General features: G+C 38.8%; 1 protein-coding gene across 2 annotated transcripts in view; it reads right to left on the bottom strand.

The window, feature by feature from the left end:
• The window catches only part of ITGA6 (integrin subunit alpha 6), a 37,070-nt gene extending 20,661 nt beyond the window's left edge, over positions 1–16,409 (bottom strand). For both annotated transcript variants that reach the window (XM_070956901.1, XM_070956902.1), the window contains exons 1-7: positions 16,331–16,409; positions 15,127–15,388; positions 10,993–11,124; positions 5,310–5,523; positions 4,119–4,312; positions 3,517–3,608; positions 802–929 (exon numbers count right to left, since the gene is read on the bottom strand). In XM_070956901.1, coding sequence (XP_070813002.1) covers positions 802–929; positions 3,517–3,608; positions 4,119–4,312; positions 5,310–5,523; positions 10,993–11,124; positions 15,127–15,388; positions 16,331–16,375 — 1,067 coding nt within the window. In that variant the 5' untranslated portion in view covers positions 16,376–16,409. The remainder of the gene's footprint in view (positions 1–801; positions 930–3,516; positions 3,609–4,118; positions 4,313–5,309; positions 5,524–10,992; positions 11,125–15,126; positions 15,389–16,330) is intronic.
• Positions 16,410–18,454: the final 2,045 nt, after the last annotated feature.

Here is an 18,454-nt window from a genome sequence, read left to right on the forward strand (position 1 = left end):
GGATCACATGACCTTGGGAGACAGCGACTATCATAAATATGAACCAGTTGCCAAGCATCTGAATTTTGATCATGCAAACATGGGGATGCTGCAAAGGTCATAACAGTGAAAAATAGTCATCAGTCACTTTTTTCAGTGCTGTTGTAACTTTAAATGATCACTAAACGAACTGTTGCAAGTCGAGGATTATCTGTATTATGTATGTTCACTGCTTTAAGCTATTTATAAAAGTAATGAAGGCAGGATTTAAAAATCTAATAAGTAAGTAAAAATAAGTAAATGGTTTCATTCCAATCACTATTTTGCACCCGCTATCTTGGACTTATTTGTTAATGGTATAAAAAACGAAGATCTCATAAGCATGAAACTGGACCTACGCGAATAGTAGTAGGGATGTTTCAAAGGTTAGCACAGTTTCACACTGGAAATAATCTAAAACAGTGTTTCTCAGCCTTGGCAACTTTAAGATGGGTGGACTTCAACTCTCAGAATTCCTCTTTGCTGGCTGGGGAATACTGGAAGTTGAAGTCCACCTATCTCAAACTCGCCAAGGTTGTGAAATACTGATCTAAAATGATAGGAACAATCTACTCTGCACTACAAGCAACTGATTTGCATAAAAACCAACACATCAGAGCCAAGATAGTTTGAATTCAAAATATTCTTCACACCCCTCAGTAGACTTCAGAGTTGTTATGGAATCTATCTGTCTTACACATTTGATAACTAGCTGAATAAACTTACTTTAAGAACCTCTTTTATTTATGGGGACAGTTAAACCATAGTAAAAAGAGCACATACCTATAAACTGAAACAGTATCTGAAAGAGATCCAACAGCAATGTCAGGGTAAGAGTTTCCATCAAGATCCATATTTCCAGTGATAGAGTATCCAAAGAATATGACATTATTTGTCGCGCCATCAAGAATCTAGAAATGCAAAACAAATGCATACAAATGCAGCACAGTGTTAAATTACCCTTTTAACGTTCAACGTGTGGGAACCTATGCTGAGATATTCACAAGATCAGATGTCTATGGAGATTCTCAGTCAATCAGGTCATGGTTGTCCCAAAGGTGCTTTTTCAAGAGGCAACTGGACTTTCTTGGGGTTTTTTGAAGATGTTTCGCTTCTCATCCAAGAAGCTTAGAAAAATACTGAAGAAGCTTCTTGGATGAGAAGCAAAATGTCTTCGAAGAAAAAGAAAGTCCAGTTGCCTCTTGAAAAAGCACCTCTGGGACAAGATCAGATGCTTTCATCAACATGACCAAAGCAGCATTGCGCTGGAAGCTCCGCCCTTTTGTACATGGAATGACATCGTAATGCCAGTGGAGAAGGGACATAATTTGCAGAACAACAATACAACACTGGTTTCTTCATTTAGCTCCCACCCTTGACCCCATTTATGGACAAGTCTTGGGGTGTCCCTTTAAGTCAATCTTGACTCTTGGCAATTTCCCAAACAGATCCACTGTATAAGTTGTTTGCCATTGCCTTCTTCTGGAATGTTTTTCAGTCTCCGAGTTTTCTATGGTTGAGAGAAAGTGACTGGCAGTTCTATCACCTACAGTATTAAATAGATGAAAAAAATCAGAAGCACGCTAGACAGAAGGAAAGCTGCAAGATAGATGAATCACTGAACTGCAAGTGGCAATTTATTTCAAGCCTCAGGCCCTTTCCTGTGTAGACCACTGCATTTTCCTAAACAGGAAACAATATAAAAAGAATATTCTGGTCAAACTGAGCTTTGCTCAAATGACAAAACACTTCTGAACTGTGAAGAACACTTTTGCTGTGTTTTTTTAACCTTGTTTGATTTGCCATTAGCTTCTAATTCGTCCCAGTTGCTATCCACAACTAATGTCTACATGCATAAGGGAACTAGTCATGCATCTCTTCATCACTCTTTTCAAATTGTAAGCTCTTATTAGAATTATTGACCTACAGAGTTAAGAATTTATTGTTGACTGCTCAGAACAGATAGTCAATTTTTCCCAGATTTCTTGAATGCATAATATTTATGAATAATGGAAGAATCAATGGCAATTAAGAGAAATTATATTGTATTTATCTGAGGTCATTTCTTCATTTCGTATATGAAGAAAAATTATGATTTGAAACAGAAAGGAAGAATCAAAAAACCTGACCGAAGAAGAAAATATTCACAAAGCTTGCAGGAAGGAAGGAGACAAGCTTAAATGCTGGTAGTCAATAAGCTCATTTAAACACCCTAAATTTAAAAAGCACATGTTGCTTTTGCAAGTAAGACAGCTCTTGAAAAAAACTAAAACTATATCTAATATAAACCAAAAAACTATATATAAGAGCCGGAGTGGCACAGTGGTTAGAATGCAGTACTGCATCCTTCTGCTGACTGTCAGCAGTTTGATTCTCACCAGCTATAAATTGACTCAGCCTTCCATCCTTCCAAGGTTGGTAAAATGAGGACCCAGATTGTTGGGGGCAATATGCTGACACTCTAAACCGCTTAGGGAGGCTTGTAAAGCATTTGTGAAACAGTATATAAGTCTAAGTGCTATTGCTATTGATAATATCCTTAAGTCAATGGAACGATATCAATATACTGCATGTTTCTGTATTTCCTGCCCCTTTCTATCCTTCAAATTCAGATATGGACAGGAAAAACTGGAGCACTAAAAAGGAGAATAGGAAGGGGAATACGTATGGTTCTCCAGTCCCCAACATTTTGGTTCCTGAACATTCTCTTTGGAGGTGTGGTGGTTGGAAGTAGTGGTGCACCATCAATAAACTTACTGTCCATAATATGTATCTGAAAGATGCGACACAGTGCATTGCCTTCCTTATATCAATGCAATGACTTTTTCCCAATCCAGCATTGTTCTCCCAAGTTCGCTACTGCCCTCCTTCCCTTCCTGCTAAGGAGAAATAGCAGTTTTGTTGTTGTTGGAGAGAGGCAAAATTCTTTTTCTACCCATTAACTGTGCCTTCTTGTGAGTCCATGTCATGGTAGCATGAACAGAGACCTAGATTCCTCAAGACATGTTTGAGACTAACAAAGGATTCCAACTCCCACAGGAATTCTACAAAGAAAGTTCTTTTCAGACTATTAAAGAAGAGTGTGGAAAGGTAATGCGTGCATGGCAAACTGATTACGATACAACGTCCTCCTTACACATTCATTAAATATGTCACAATCTGCACAGAGCTGAAAACAGGAATGATTAAAAGGCAGAAAAGAAGTGGGCCAGCACTTCTGGAAGAAAGGAAGCAGGAAGGGAAGTTCTGAAGATGCTAGTCCAGGCAATCTTTCTCTGGCTAAAACGATGAGTGTTTGAATCCAACATATTGAGAAAGAATCAAGTTTGAAAAACTATAGGAAGGGCACAGGGGATAGTATAATACTAGATAAAATAAATACAGTGTAAAAAAGCCAGTAAATGATGGAAGCTGATGACTTCAATGACTGGGCAGGAGCAAGTGAGTAGACGAAATGAAATTCCACTGCACACAGAAGCAAATGTTGCAAGCTAATACCTGTGCTGGTTTTGTGTTTATTCCATTCCTGGAGCCATGATAGAGATACACCTTGCCAAACTCTCCATCATAAGGAGCCCCCACAGCAATATCTGCATTTTAAAAAGAGGAAAAGCGGAAAGAATACTCAAGTGATCTTCCTTATTTCTAAACATGAGTTGTTTACATAAGGCATAACAAAACAAGCACGCAAATCTTAGCAAATGAGAGAGAACTGTAAAATAATAGATCTCTAAAACTTCAAATATCAAATTATAAATTAAGCCACAAAGAACATGTTTTGCAAGGTGCAAATTTCCTAAGGATAACTGCAAGTTTCAAAATGTTTGAATTTTTAGACAAAACGCTGCTCAGTATTTCATGGTATTCGTAGCTCTATGATGTCAGCTTTGTTGATGAATTGTAAAACAAAACATGGGATATAAAAATGATAAATAAAGCACAGAAAAATAAATGAATAAAGAAAAATTTTATCGGCTCCGAAGAAGTATGGATTAAGCATTATGTTGGATTCAGGTTTCTGGATAATTTGGGCCAACTGCTGAATTGTTAACAAAAAATCCATGCAAATCCAAATCCATACAAGATTCTTCCCTGCTTACCTGAAAAGCCATCTTTATTAACATCACCGATGTTTTCAACTGCAATCCCAAACATGGAGTCTTTAGATCCATTGAGGCGAATTGGGTTTACTCTGTCCCATTTGCCTTCCTGATTAATATAAACATAGGCGGCACCACCAATTTCTCCATCTCTCTCAAAATACTGTGGGGCTCCAACCACAATATCTTGCCAACTGAAAAAAAAAATAGAGCAAAAATTGGTTTTAAGTTCTCGCCCCCCAAAATACCGTACTCCCCAGCAACTTTGAAGAGATTAGATCAGTTAAACCACTCCTGTTCAATGCATGGTGCGAAAATGGGAGCGATTTGCTTGAATCAAGCTGGATTTCTAGCTCCTTCATGGACATATAGAGGCCTTTCTTAGAAAAGAATACTAGAAAATACTTAGAATTTTCTTAAAATACTTACAAAAGGAAGGTTTATCCTTGCTTTTAAATAGATCATTTTTTTAATTTTCTCTTCTACCTATAACCTTCTGATAATTTCCAAATACTAACCAGTTTTAATCCTGCTTCCCCCCCCCCCTTTGTAATCAGCCAAAATAACTAAGTGCTAACCACCATATGGTCATCTGTGAAGAAAAATTTCTTAACTGCAACTTTAAAGGTTTCAACAATGAAGGGCTACTGCTGGATAGGAATGCAGTTGGACACATCAGGAGGTCACAAGGTTGGGGAAGCCCTCTTAAATTGCTTCATAATAGTCTTTTAGTGGTTGTTCATCACAAAGGTCCTGCAATGCTGTTTCTAACGCTTCCAATAGGTAGTCATCTCATGGCATTTATGAGATTCCTGTTTCGGATCCAGACTTGCTTCTGAGGAAATATGTACATCACTCTACAAAGCTAAGCATGATTCAGTCAAAATTCATGGCTAAAATATAGTTTAAATTCCAGAATCTGAGTTCTCCATCATCATCTTTTTATCATCATCATCCTGAACTTGATACCTGCTGTGCTGCGTGTATTTGGAGTACAGGATTTTTTGTTTAAAGTATAAAAGATCTGGCTGGTGGCTTTTCTGAAAGGGATGCAGTGGGTGTTGCACATGCTGTGATTGCCCTCTGCTACTTCTGCTGGGAAAGAGCCCAATTCCGCTCGGACTTTGCCAAAAAAATCGGATCACGCACCACAGAAAAGCAACTGGGAGGTGTGAAGGAGAGGAATCTCACCCATCGTGGTTGAGGTCCACAACGGCCACATCATAGCCAAAGGAAGAGGCCAGCCCCTCGCCTTCAAATATGTGCACAGAGGACAAGGCCCGCTGGATATCACTGTCTTTTTTCAGAAGGACCACAGCCCCACTATGGTTGGCTCTTGGAGCACCGGAAACAAAAGTGATCTCCTCCTGAGAGATTATCCCTTTCCCAGAGTCCAAAGAAAACCCTAAAACAGAACACAAATATTCAGGTAAACACCTCACACTGGGATCTGTAATGCCTGGCAACTATTGTTATGTTAAAGGAGGGTTAGGAAAGTGTGCATAGGTATGCCTTTGATGCTCAAAGGAGAGCAAACCTCAATCCCTACTAGCACTGATGATGTTACCTAGTTTGGTAATAAAACATCTACAAGAGAACAACCAGAGAGCATAAAGGACTCCTCATTTCAACTCTTGGCTACAAATATTTTTCTCTCAGTATCTTTTTCTTTCTCCCCTTGTTTTTTTTTCCCCCCAAGAGAAGGAGCAACAGGGTAAGACTGTTGAATCTTAGAAAGTTGGGACTGAAAAGGGCCTTTTAATCTTCCCAAACATCTGTATGCATTGGACTATAATTCCCACTGTCTCCAGACCCCCCTTTGATCAAAACAAAAAAATACAATTTTTCACCTCTCCCTCCCTCTCACACCCAGAGATACTAATACCACATCCCACGTACAACTTTTATGTATCCATCCCTCAGTCCATCAGTACACACCTCATACATCCATTCATTTATTTTTATGTACACACCCATTTTCATATATAAAACCCATTTTTTTGCTTTTACATACACATCGCAAAACCAAAATGCAAACAAGGAAGAGGATGAAGAAGATGGAGATGCAATAGACTGCAATTTCCTACTCTCTGATACACAAACAGAAAGACAGATATATAGGTGCATACATAGTGCGTATACATACAAACCCAACTTCAATATATTAACTAATTATGCGTGCAATCCATTTCAGTGATGAGTGAACATTAACAACAACAAAAAATCCCTGCATGCACTTCAAAATGAGTGTGCCCCTTACCTACAGTACCCCTATGATGTTCAATGAATGTTCACACTATCATGGAAAATGGTTCATACTCCTACATCTCAAAAAAAGGGCATGCTTTGCCAGCAATGTCAATTTAGGATTAATTTGCCAAATACTCTACATTAGTTTTTATAGGACTCACATAGCCCCAGCCAAATGTACTCCCAGTTTTGGTAGCAGCAGTGGTGTAATTACTACAGGCACCTGGACTACATGTTATACACAGTGATTGTCCTTAGCCATTTACAGTATTGATATTTTACCATTCCTTCAATCAACTGGAAGGAAGGGCAGTTGTAAATCAGATGCATCACTCTGTTTACCTTTCCTTTTGTTTAATTCTCTCTTTCCTGTCAGAACTTTAAATATTGTGGGCAAATATCATCTTTAATCTCTGGCCCACAATAATGGTGAGAGTTGGGTGGTGTTTACAGAAGTGGGATGTTGGGTATGGGTAGGCCAAGAACTGTTTTAATAGCAGTCCAAGTGGCAGTTTTGGTTGTCTCAAGACCCAGGCAGTCTAGGCAAGGGGTGGACAGAAATGGGCCAGGACTATTTTCAAATACTTGGGAACCTTCCCAATAATTTGAAATGCAATTCTACTGAGAGCCAGATTAACACCTGGAACAGGAAAACAATCAAGGTTCATATATCATGTAATTGCTCCCAAGTGGCCTTTTGCCAATCCTAGTTAGTCTCTTGGTTTACTGAGGACCTCCATAGATGAAACCATAGAAGAAACACCTTCCCTGCTGGCAGAGGAAGTTCAAAAGTGAATCTGACCAAGGACATGTTTAAGTCTACACCATGGTTATGAAAATGATGATGCAATACCCCAGCACCTGTTATTTATACATTTAGAAATTAAATGAAATTAGAAATAATGCCATCTATGAATTCATGTATTGTATTCAGGGTACCAAAAGACCCATTACCCAAATCTGAAGAAACAGATTGTTAAGCATAATTAAGTGTAAACAACACTTGATTCTCTATGGCAATTTTTTTAAAAAGAAGGAATAAAACCTATTGCCTCTCTTTCAAAAGTAAAACCCAAACCTTAAAGGTCAGTTAAATAGGAAGAGAAAGACTTTAATTAGAACCAAAGAGCTGATTTGGTCCTATTCATAGAAACCGGTATTACAATTCTGTTTTAAGATTGGAGGGGGGGAGTTGGCTCATCAGAAAGATCAGTAATAATAGCAGGAAGATGCTAGTAAGATGAGAGGCTGCAGTTACAAAATGTTGACAGGATTGAGGGTAAATGGGCAAGCTGGTGGGAAAGTGCTGGAAAAATGAATGGGCCAGCCAGCCCATCATTGCAAACAAGGTATGTTCAGCTCTGTGAGTCTTCTACCAAGTAAGTCAATGTTTGAAGAATTGTGAATAAGGTGGCAATCTCTGGAGAGCTGAAACTTCCTGTCATGCCTGTAGGACACTAAATGAATAATTTGCTTAAGAACTTTAAACTGGTTTTTAAGCAAGTACAAGAGGCATCAAATAGTCCAGAATTGAGGAACTATGGTCTCTTTATGACTTGTGGACTTCAACTCCCAGAATTCCTGAGACAGCATGGCTAGCTCAGGAATTCTGGGAGATGAAGTCAACAAATCATAAAAGGTCCATAGTTCCCCACTTCTGATATAGGCAATGAAAAATTAAAAGGCAGTAGGATGCAAGACAATGCTACTGCAAACCATTGATTCCCCTACTGAATTAACTTCCCTTTTCCACTAAAATTTATTATTCTTATCTATTTAGTTTGATAACATTTCCATGTAACCATTCATGGCATATAATTATCAAAGATATGGAAGAGGTGTTGGGGATATGTACTATCATAAAATATGATTTAAAAGATAAGATAATAGCACATTTTATGGGGAATGGGGCAGGGATGTTGACCCAGAGATGTTGGGTTTAATGATGCATCCCCATTATGTATAACATGTAGTTCTACCCCATTTCATCTGCATCAAATTCAGTTCTAAAGGGTATATATACACATTAAAGTGAATATGTACCACAAATTATATATATATTTAATTCCTGGCTTTTTTTAAAAAAAGGTTTTCTCATATTAAATAGAAAAGGAAACATGGATTGCTTCACTGCTCCCTTTCCAATTCTTAATTTAAGAATTGTATTGTGAGGTAAGAGATTTAGAAAAGATGGTGATGAGGATATATTTTACTGACTAAATATTCCAATACCATTTCTTTGGTGCTGCTATATTTACCCAATTATTTTCTTTGTTTGTTTGGTAAGGGAGTCACCCAAAGGATGACCATGGTCCATATGTCTAATAGGTCATCTGATTCCATTATCCTCTCTCTGACTAAGCAAGCATTTTATAGCTCCCAGATTTTGTTTACTCAAACCACCATCTCCTGTAAGTCTCTCATCTCATCTGCGCTTTTCCTCAGACATGCTTTGACTTGAAATGGAAGTCAAACAATGATCTCTGAAGTGTCATGAATGAAAGCAGATGGGTTGGTGCTTTGGAAGTCACAAACCTAAGTAGCTATTCATCATCAGATCAGCAGGTTTGTCTACTCTGACACTGGGCGGCAGTGTTTTGTACACAAACTGATCAGGGTTGGCATAAGACACGCTTGTCACAAAAAGAAGACCTGCAATGATGAGTAGAGAAAGAAAAGGAAGAGAAGGAGAAAAAGTTAAGCAGAGAGCAGGAAAAAAATAGATAGTTCCATGCAGTCCAGCTGAAGCGCTTGCTACTACAAATAAAGGACAGTAAAGATTTAAATACAAATTTTAATCTGTTTAATTATGGGGTATTTTAAAATTCAGCCAAATTATTTAATTCGTTTTAATCTATTTTAAATTTTGTATCTCTGTGTTTTATCTTCTGGCTGTTCACCGCCCTGAGTCCTTCGGGAGAAGGGCAGTATAGAAATTTAATAAAATAAAAAGAAATAAATAAGAAACACACAGTGATAGTATACAGCAGGGGTTGGCAAACTATTTCAGTAACAGGCAGGATCCTGCTCCTCCTCTGACCCTGTGGGAATGACTGGCAGGTTTACAGGCCAAGGAACATGATATGATAGCCAATAGATCAGGGGTATCAAACCCACGTTGTCACAGTCATCACATGACGTATCGCGACTTTTTTCCCTTTGCTAAACTGGGCATGGGCGTGGCCTGTGTGTACTACATCTGGCTTGTGGGCTGCGAGTTTGACATCCTTGCAATAAACGGTAGAGGCCTCCCAGCAAGAGGCTGCCAATAGGCTGCCACCACCCAGACAATCTGCCCCCGGCCCTCAGCCTAACACCTCTCTCCAGGAGCTCAGTTGAGACTCATGCCTGGCAATCAACTACCTGCCTGCTTGTCCATTCTTTGCATGTAGGCCATAAAAAAAACAAGCAGCAGGCTGGATTTGGTCCATGGTCACAGTTTGCCAATCCCGGTATAGAACATTAACCAAGAAACAGGATAGCCAATAACAGGTTTCTCCAACTTGGCATTCTCTACATGCCGTGGAACTACAATTCCCAGAATTCCAATGGTCATGGTAGCAGGGAGGTTTATGAATTGTAATTCCAATATATGTCCATGTTAGAAAGCCAAGTCCACAGATAACACTTTCTGGAATGTAAATAAAGTGATATTTGTTTGTTTTTTCATTAGCAAACACTACTAAATGAAATTGCCATACTTATTTTTTTTTTTTATCCCATTTGTGGAAAACTATTTTATGCTGTTTTTTCCCCAGCTTTCACCTTCATGTTCCATTCTGGCTGTGAAAACAGATTTACTGTAGATGTCCCCTGTACCAGCAATAGAGGAACCAATGACACACGCAATAACACACTTACAAAAGATTCAACTCAATCCCAGGCGTCTCCAGCGAAAAGAATGAAGCATCATAAATAAAGATCTTTCCTCACAGACAGTCACAACAAGTCCTATGTTTTACTTACGGTATCAGGATCCAGTGTAGTATAGCCACCAAAGCTATACAAAGCTGTGGTTATTTTTTACTCTTTACCTTAATAAAAACTATTTTGCTTTAAAAAGTGGCATCCATATGGTCATTCCGCTGAACCCATGTTCAATGCCTCCCACCTTCTCAGCATTTATAAGCAGGTTATTAATTCCCATACAATGCAGAATTCTATCAAGACAGTTGTTAAACGTTTCAAGGAAGCCCCAGGGGTTAAGCTGATGGTTCTGGAATGTTGCTTCAGTGCTTTTGCTACAGATACATTTACATCCTGTTCAGCAACCAGCAATTTATAGAACCCCCTGAGGCTTTTTGTTTGAAATAGAGCTACTGATCTTCAAACCATAGTCTCGCAAGAGAGAGAGGGTTGTTAAATCACAGCATAAGAATGCCCAAGTTGACAATTGCACCTCTTATATCTTTCTTATATCTTTCTTCATCTTAGTGGCTCTTAAGGATTCTACAGCCAGGATGCTATCTGTACTTCGGACGAGGCCTAAAAATGGCAGCATGAATGGCTAAAGCTTTGATCAAAATTCAAGGTTTCCGTCACTTTGTTACCTTCTGGGAGCATTTGAGCTTGGCCATTCGGACGGCCATTTTCCCTTTCAGTTCTCTGAAGAGCTTAATCCTACCTAAATAACTGTTAGCAGGAACCGGAACCAGGGACTCCTTTCGCAGGCTTTCACCCCCAACTTCATAAGGCCCATCATCAAAGATGCCCATTTCATCAAGGGTGTGATTCTTTTGCTCTGCACGCACCACGCCTAGAAGAATGAAATGGCAAAACAGAACAAAAACAAAAGATGGGATGATTGTTAAAGGATGGGGAACATTAAATAAAATAGTTGTAAAATGGAAGGAGCAAAGAAACACCTATGAATGGATGTGACCACAATTGAGCCCACTTCTATCCTTGGTTTGAATACAATGACATAATGAATGGCACAAAGAAAGATTCTGAAAAATAGGATCGGGGTGATATGAACAAAAAAAAAAACAACCCCCCAAAAATCTGCATATTGTATTGGTAGTAGACATGTGGCATGTACACACCTCAAAATGCACTCCGCTTGAGAGAATGGGATGGGTTGCAGAGCCTGGATTATTTTGGCAAAATCAAGTTTGCTAAAGAGATAGGAAAGAACAGAAAGAGTAAGAGAAGAGGAAGGGAAATTAGAGCTTTTTGAGAGTAGAGAAAGATGAGAAAGGTACAGAGATGCCCAGAGAATTAGAAAATTAAAATGCAGATTGGAAATGAGCATGAGTTACTTTAAGCTTTTGGAGAGGGGAGGTAGAAGGAATCAGTTTCATAACTAGAATACTGAGTACTTGGGACAATCAGAAAGTCATTTCTTTCCCCTTAAATTTAAAAGGAGAAAAGGGCACCTTGGAGCCTAACATACATGAAGCAAACTGACAAAAGCAAAGCTTCCTTGTGGCCTGAGTCACTTCCAAAGCCCCGCTGAGAGGGAGGCCTCCTGAAAGACATAGAAGAAGCATGGGCCATCAGCTGAGTAACAGTTTTAGTACAAAAGGAATTGGCTTCTGTGCTGTCAAATTGTTCCTCTAGACAAAGTTTTCCATTGCTATGTGGAGATGCAGGAATTAGATTGGTGGCTTAGCGATACAAATCAGATGCTCTACTACAAAACAATACTCTGCCCTATTGGTTTTGAACGTTTCCCCTCCCATGACTACTATCATCTATTTGCTATCCCATCTTACATTGTTTAGGTGGCTGCAAGTGGAATAGAAGGAATAGAAATATGTTCCTTTTATGAATTCGCTGTAAAGAAATCATCTTAGGAACCAAATTATGGGAGGTAAGAGCTGTGACATAAACATTAAAATCAACAGGCACTTCAAGAGCTGGTGTACAACATAATAAAGCTGTACAATAATGTCAACTGTGCCTGAGGTGTATCAATGCTGGAATGATAATCGAGAACTGAAAAAGCTGAGGCAATTCCAGAATGGAAATTAATTTAGGCATTGATAAGTTAAAACATAAAAATCACATGATCTTAACCTCTTTTTGCCTCAAGTCAGCCTTTTTGAATTTAAAAGCGCAAAGTTCAAAGTGTAAAGATATTCCAAATACAAGCAGCACTTAATCTTGTGTCTAGACTTCTCAGGAATCATAAACCTTTCCTGCCATGCCTAATACAGATGTTGCATGTTTTTTTCTAATTCTCTGAGGGAGAGTGGAGAGTTTTGATTGGCATGGCATGGCAAAACTCTTTTAAGAGCTTTGCATTCTCAACAGCCCAAGTGCCGATGCCAAAGCAAATCTATCTGTGGGATTTATAGGAATGTTCCTCAAGCCACAGAGAGGAGGTGTAGCTCCATGTCATTAAAAAATGCTTTGCAAAGAGAAGGTGATAGCATGTCTAGCGAACAGGATCAGATCACAGGTGACAGCAAATGAAGAAGCAGAACAGCAAGACCTGCTGAAACTGTGTAGAATTTGGGAAGTCAGAGCAAACAGTAGAAACAGAGATGAACCAATACTTTCATTCAGTCTAAATCAGCTTTTCATGGTTCCCTATGTTCTCCTCCTATAACTAAGAAGGCAGGGAATGAAGTTGGGCCAGTTTCTGCTGAATTCTGGTTACAGGCAGTCCTCCGCTTTCAACGAGCTGTTAATGGCCATTCAAAGTTAAGCCTCAGAAAGAGTGTTTATGGCCCATGAAGCACTTCCCATAGCACTTCTGGCCGGTGAACAATATTACTCTTCCTCCTGGCAGTCACCTGACTGCATTTTGGATACTTAGCAATCAGCTTACATTTACGACCAATTGCTAAGCCCCCCCCCATCATGTGATTGCCATGGGGAAGTCAGCAAGAAATGATGCAAGCATTGGTAAAATATCCATCATTCAAATGTTCTGTCAAATAAAACTCTCCACTAAGCATAACTGGGACGCAGTGACTCAGTGGCTAAGATGCTGAGCTTGTCGATTGAAAGGTCGGCAGTTCAGCAGTTTGAATCCCTAGTGCCGCGTAACAGGGTGAGCTCCCATTACTTGTCCCAGCTTTTGCCAACCTAGCAGTTTGAAAGCGTAAAAAATGCAAGTAGAAAAATAGGGACCACCTTTGATGGGAAGATAACAGCGTTCCGTGCGCCTTTGGTGTTTAGTCATGCCGGCCACATGACCACAGAGACGTCTTCAGACAGCGCTGGCTCTTGGGCTTTGAAACGGAGATGAGCACCGCCCCCTAGAGTCGGGAACGACTAGCACATATGTGCGAGGGGAACCTTTACCTTTAAACATAACTACTTCCATTCACGTTTTTAGAAAACGTGTTTAGAAACATTTCTACACTACTGAATAGACTGAACAATATTCTCTCAGAAAAGAAACAGGATTTTTCCCTGACCAGGTAAAAAGCCTTAAAACTAAACATGGTGGCAGCAACTACTTGTAATTTAAATACAGCAAATCTGATACCTTATCTCAGAAAAAGTCCAATTTTCTTGACAAAAACCCAGTATGTGGAAAGGTAAGCTTTCACTTGAAACCATCTTGCGCCAAGGCACAAAGATTGTACAGGGTTTATATGTCAGGCACAGGTGTACACTGCAAGGATTTATCACAAGAAGAAAAAGGCAAAGCAGAGGAAAATTCCACAGCTGTCGGTATAACAAAGAACACAAGAAAAACATATACTGCTTGGACAGAGAAAAAGGAAAATGGTGGGGAGGAAAGGTGGGAGCGAGTTGTATTTTACAGCTTCTCTGCATAACTAAGATGGGACAAAGCCATGGGCTCTCCGGCTTAATCACCAAATGAAATTCAGCAGGTTTCTCTCTCTCTCCTGATTACTTTGGCTTTCAAACCAATTTTCTTCTCAATGAGGTTAATGGAGTTTCAGTTGATACGGGAAAAAAAAAAACAGCAATAATCCAGGCGATTTATGTAAATGCCTCCTGATCTGCATGTTGAATGTGTGTGTTATGTGTGCATATACAGACATATGTAGATATTCTCTTTGCATAAACCTCTGCAGGGCTTCAACATCAATCCTGTATATTTTTATTTATTAATTAATTAAATTGGTTTGCTGGCCGTCTTGTCACGAGGCGACTGCAAAAAGATGCTTTGCGGGAGAGAAGGACACCCTTGGTTCACCCGTTGGTGCCTCACTTGTGGAGCTGCATCTTTTCTTGGGCACAGATGGTACCCACATGATCCCCAAAAAAATATCTTTAAGCTAAATTTTACTACTGTCTGTTCTGAAGCACCTTGTCATCGTCTTCCTTACTTCAATCTCTCTGTTTAAGAGTACAGGTAGTCCTCAACTTACTACCACAATTGAGTGCAACATTTCTGCTGTTAAGTGAGACATGTGTTGAGTTTTGCCCCAGTTTCTTGCCACAATTGTTAAGTGAATCACTGCGGTTGTTAAGTTAGTAACCCGGTTGTTAAGTGAATCTGGCTATCCCATTGACTCTGCTTATCAGAAGGTCACAAAAGGGGATCACATTACACAAGACACAGCAACCGTCATAAATATGAACCAGTTGTCAAGCATCTGAATTTTGATCTTGTGTCGTAACTTTGACACAGTTACGTCATTAAATGAACTGTGGTAAGTCAAGGACTATCTGTAATATACCAGAAGCTCTTCTTCAATTTTTAGGTGAGTAGCATAAAAGAGTAGTACATCATGGTTTTCAGCAATGGTTATTATTCCGTAGGAGACAGTATATATATAATCTGGAAATGGACAATGGGAATGATAGGAAGATAAAGAGGTTATACCTTTCCAGTTATAGGTCCCTGGTGCACCAAATACAATGTAATGATTATCTCTGGTAAATGTGGCTGCAACACCTTGCTGGCAGGAGCCAAATTTCTCATGGCCTCTCAATCGGCCGTCACAGAAACTCCATTCCCCGCCATCCATATACTCATTGACGGAAATGGAAAGATCCTGACTCAGCACGTAGCACCTCCCGATGATGTCTCGGGTTTCCTGTTCCGTGTTGACATAATACCTTTTCTCATAGCGATGTGCACAGGTCTGTAAAGCATCAAAAGCAAATTCGATCAGTCAACAGATCTGTCTCCTCTACAAATGAACAGGGCTGATTTTCCAAACAATTAACTCTGCACAGAAAGGTCTTGTAAATAAGCGTGTCTTTGCTTTAACCAGACTGAACAGTATCTTAAATGCATTTTATAGCTTTCGCTATAAAATGTAACAGTGAACTTCTTATCTTACGTACACTGCTTTGTTAACTGCACCTTTGGAATAGTTTATTTCGTTTTGTTTATTTTAGTCGTCTATATATCCATGTGCCTTGTGTGTAAGGTCCATAAATAAGATATAAGAGAGCACTCAAGACTGGTTCCCAACTCAAACAATCACAGCTTTGCAAATCCTTTGAAAGAGAGGCTGCACAATACTCAGGAGGCCACACAAAACGCGCCACTTTCCAAATCACTCAAGCAGGCACATCTTTTCTCCAAGCTTGTGTGATTGCTCAGGAACCTGTCCCTGTCTCCGTACATGCATGCATATACTGTCACTTCACTTCATTCCACAATTCAAAAAGAAAAGATACATACAGCCCTAAAAATTAAAAAGAAAATTAAAAGCACAACTACAACCTTAACTTCCGACAATCAAAGTCAGTGGAGGTCCCAAGTCCCAATCACATGAATCGTGCTGGCAGGTCCAAAGTCACAATCACATGATGTCTCACTTAACAGCCACACCTGGAACTGCTGTTATTGTAAGTCAGCATGATTATGTGATGTTTTGCTCAACAACTGTTTTGCTGCGCCAATTGTCAGTGCCAATTAGGGTTGTTAAGTGAGGAGTACCTGCACCTATAAAATCAAAATAATTCTAAAGACTTGTCAATGTCCAAACCCCCCCCCCAAAAAAATAATCCTAAAGATTTGTCAGTGTCAAAAAAACCAACAATGTTGAGGCTCAGAGAACATTCTGAAAACTTACCACAATTTTTCCACCGGGCCCTTGACTTCGCACAGTTACACCCATCCATTGATCTTCTTTGCTTTCTTTTCTCGGGTCAGCTAAAAAAAAAAAATCATTGCAAAAAAAGTTTCATCTATTTCTACTATTCCTTTCTAAATAGTTTCTGTACAATTATGTGCAAATTATTATTTTCACTATGGATTCATTGAATATTATTTATACCTGCAATAGTCTGTAGATGGCACTGTTTGTCTACAATATCAGTACAAAGTTTTCACTGATCAACATTGCATTTAGACCAGAGGTATGATTATAGTATAAAATGTGTAATGGAGTCATATAGTAAAATAGTAAAGAATGAAGGTGTTCTTTGCTCGTATTTCTCTTCTTCATACTATTCCTCTTTCTGTTTGTTAGGTACTTCCCCCACCCCACCACAACAATGAATCAAGACTCCATGTTCATTGAACATCCTCATTTCTCATTCCGTTCTTGGGAATCTGTGTTAAGTCTAGAAAACTCAGAAATTCTTTAACTCTGCTGGTACATCATATGCTATTTTTAACACATAACAACTGATGGTCAGGGAATTGACATCACACTAATATCTATCTCTCTATCTCTCTATCAGGGTGGATAAAAATCAATGATTTTTTTTAAAAAAATCAAGAAAATCAGATTTTTTTGATTTTAAATCGGATTTTTTTGATTTTTATCGAATTTATTTTAATAAAAAACTTTTGGGGTAAAAATCTATCGTAAGATAGTTTTCTATTTAAGATACATAAATAATTTAGTTTATTCAGCATGAAATGGAGCTTAGTTATGTAGCATGAGGCTGTATATTCTGCAACACTGGGACTATCGGTGAGTCAACAGTGGGTCAAAGGAGTAGCAGAGATGACAGTTGCTCTTTAAAAATTATGATTTAAATCGAGTTGATTTAAATCAAGCCTTTTTACTACTGATTTAAATCATGATTTAAATTGTGATTTAAATCAACTCGATTTAAATCAAATCCACCCTGATCTCTATCTATCTATCTATCTATCTATCTATCTATCTATCTATCTATCTATATGCAAGATACATTTTTTTCCAGACTATATATACTTTTTGAAGCATCTATGAAACTGACTCCTCTATCATTTACTTGAACTACATGTAGTTTTGAAAGAGCAAAACCTGCTCAAATTGCCTCTACCCAAAAACCAGTAACAATGAAAATGGAAGCTGGAAAAACTAGATAGGGGATTGTAGCCACGTTTAAAAGTTATAATTAAAAATAAATAAATTATAACTGCCAAATTGAATTCTCCCAAGAGGTTCGTAAATAAATATTTTTATTCTGCCTAAAAACAAACAAACAAACAAACAAAGGTCCAGCTAGCTCACCTGTCTCATCAAATTTGATACGTGTGCAGGGTAGTTCTGGAGTTTCGATGTTGCAACTGAACAAACCTCCGGTTCTATTGGCTTGTTGCATTGGGAAAGCCTTTTGGCGAGGTGCACCAACCAGCAAGCTGTGGAAAAAAGATTAGAAGAATGTAATGGGGAACTGACAGCTGAAGATGCAAATAAGACATCACCTCACATACTTATAAAACATTACATCCACATATGTAGATAGTACCCCATCATTATCTCTCCGGGCCAGATATCAGAGTTGTATCTCCTCTTCCCTACAAAAAAAACACTTTTTCTGTTTTGAAAAAAAAAAACAATATAGGCAATCCTCAATTTACGACCAAAATTGAGCCCAAAAATTCTGTTGCTAAGTGAAGCATTTGTGGACTGAATTTTGCCCCGTTTTACGAACTTTCTTGCCACAGTTATTAAGTGGGTAACCCAGTTGTTAAAGGAACCTGGCTTCTCCATTGACTTTGCTTGTCGGAAGGTTGCAGAACTGGATCACATGACCCCGGGACACTGCAACCGTCATAAATATGAGTCGGTTACCAATTTGGATCACAGGACCGTGGGAATGCAGCAACGGTCGTAAATGTGAAAAATGGCCATAAGTCACTTTTTTCAGTGCTGTTGTAACTTCGAACGGTCACTAAATGAACTGTTGTAAGTCGAGGACTGCCTGTATTGGCATTCTTTAGCTTGCTTTAATTTCTTTTTTAGGTATGGTTTTGC

The sequence above is a fragment of the Pituophis catenifer genome, unplaced genomic scaffold, assembly GCF_029215685.1.
Source record: "Pituophis catenifer annectens isolate HBS135680 unplaced genomic scaffold, rPitCat1.0.hap2 SCAF_1, whole genome shotgun sequence".
In the NCBI taxonomy this organism is placed as follows: domain Eukaryota; kingdom Metazoa; phylum Chordata; class Lepidosauria; order Squamata; family Colubridae; genus Pituophis; species Pituophis catenifer.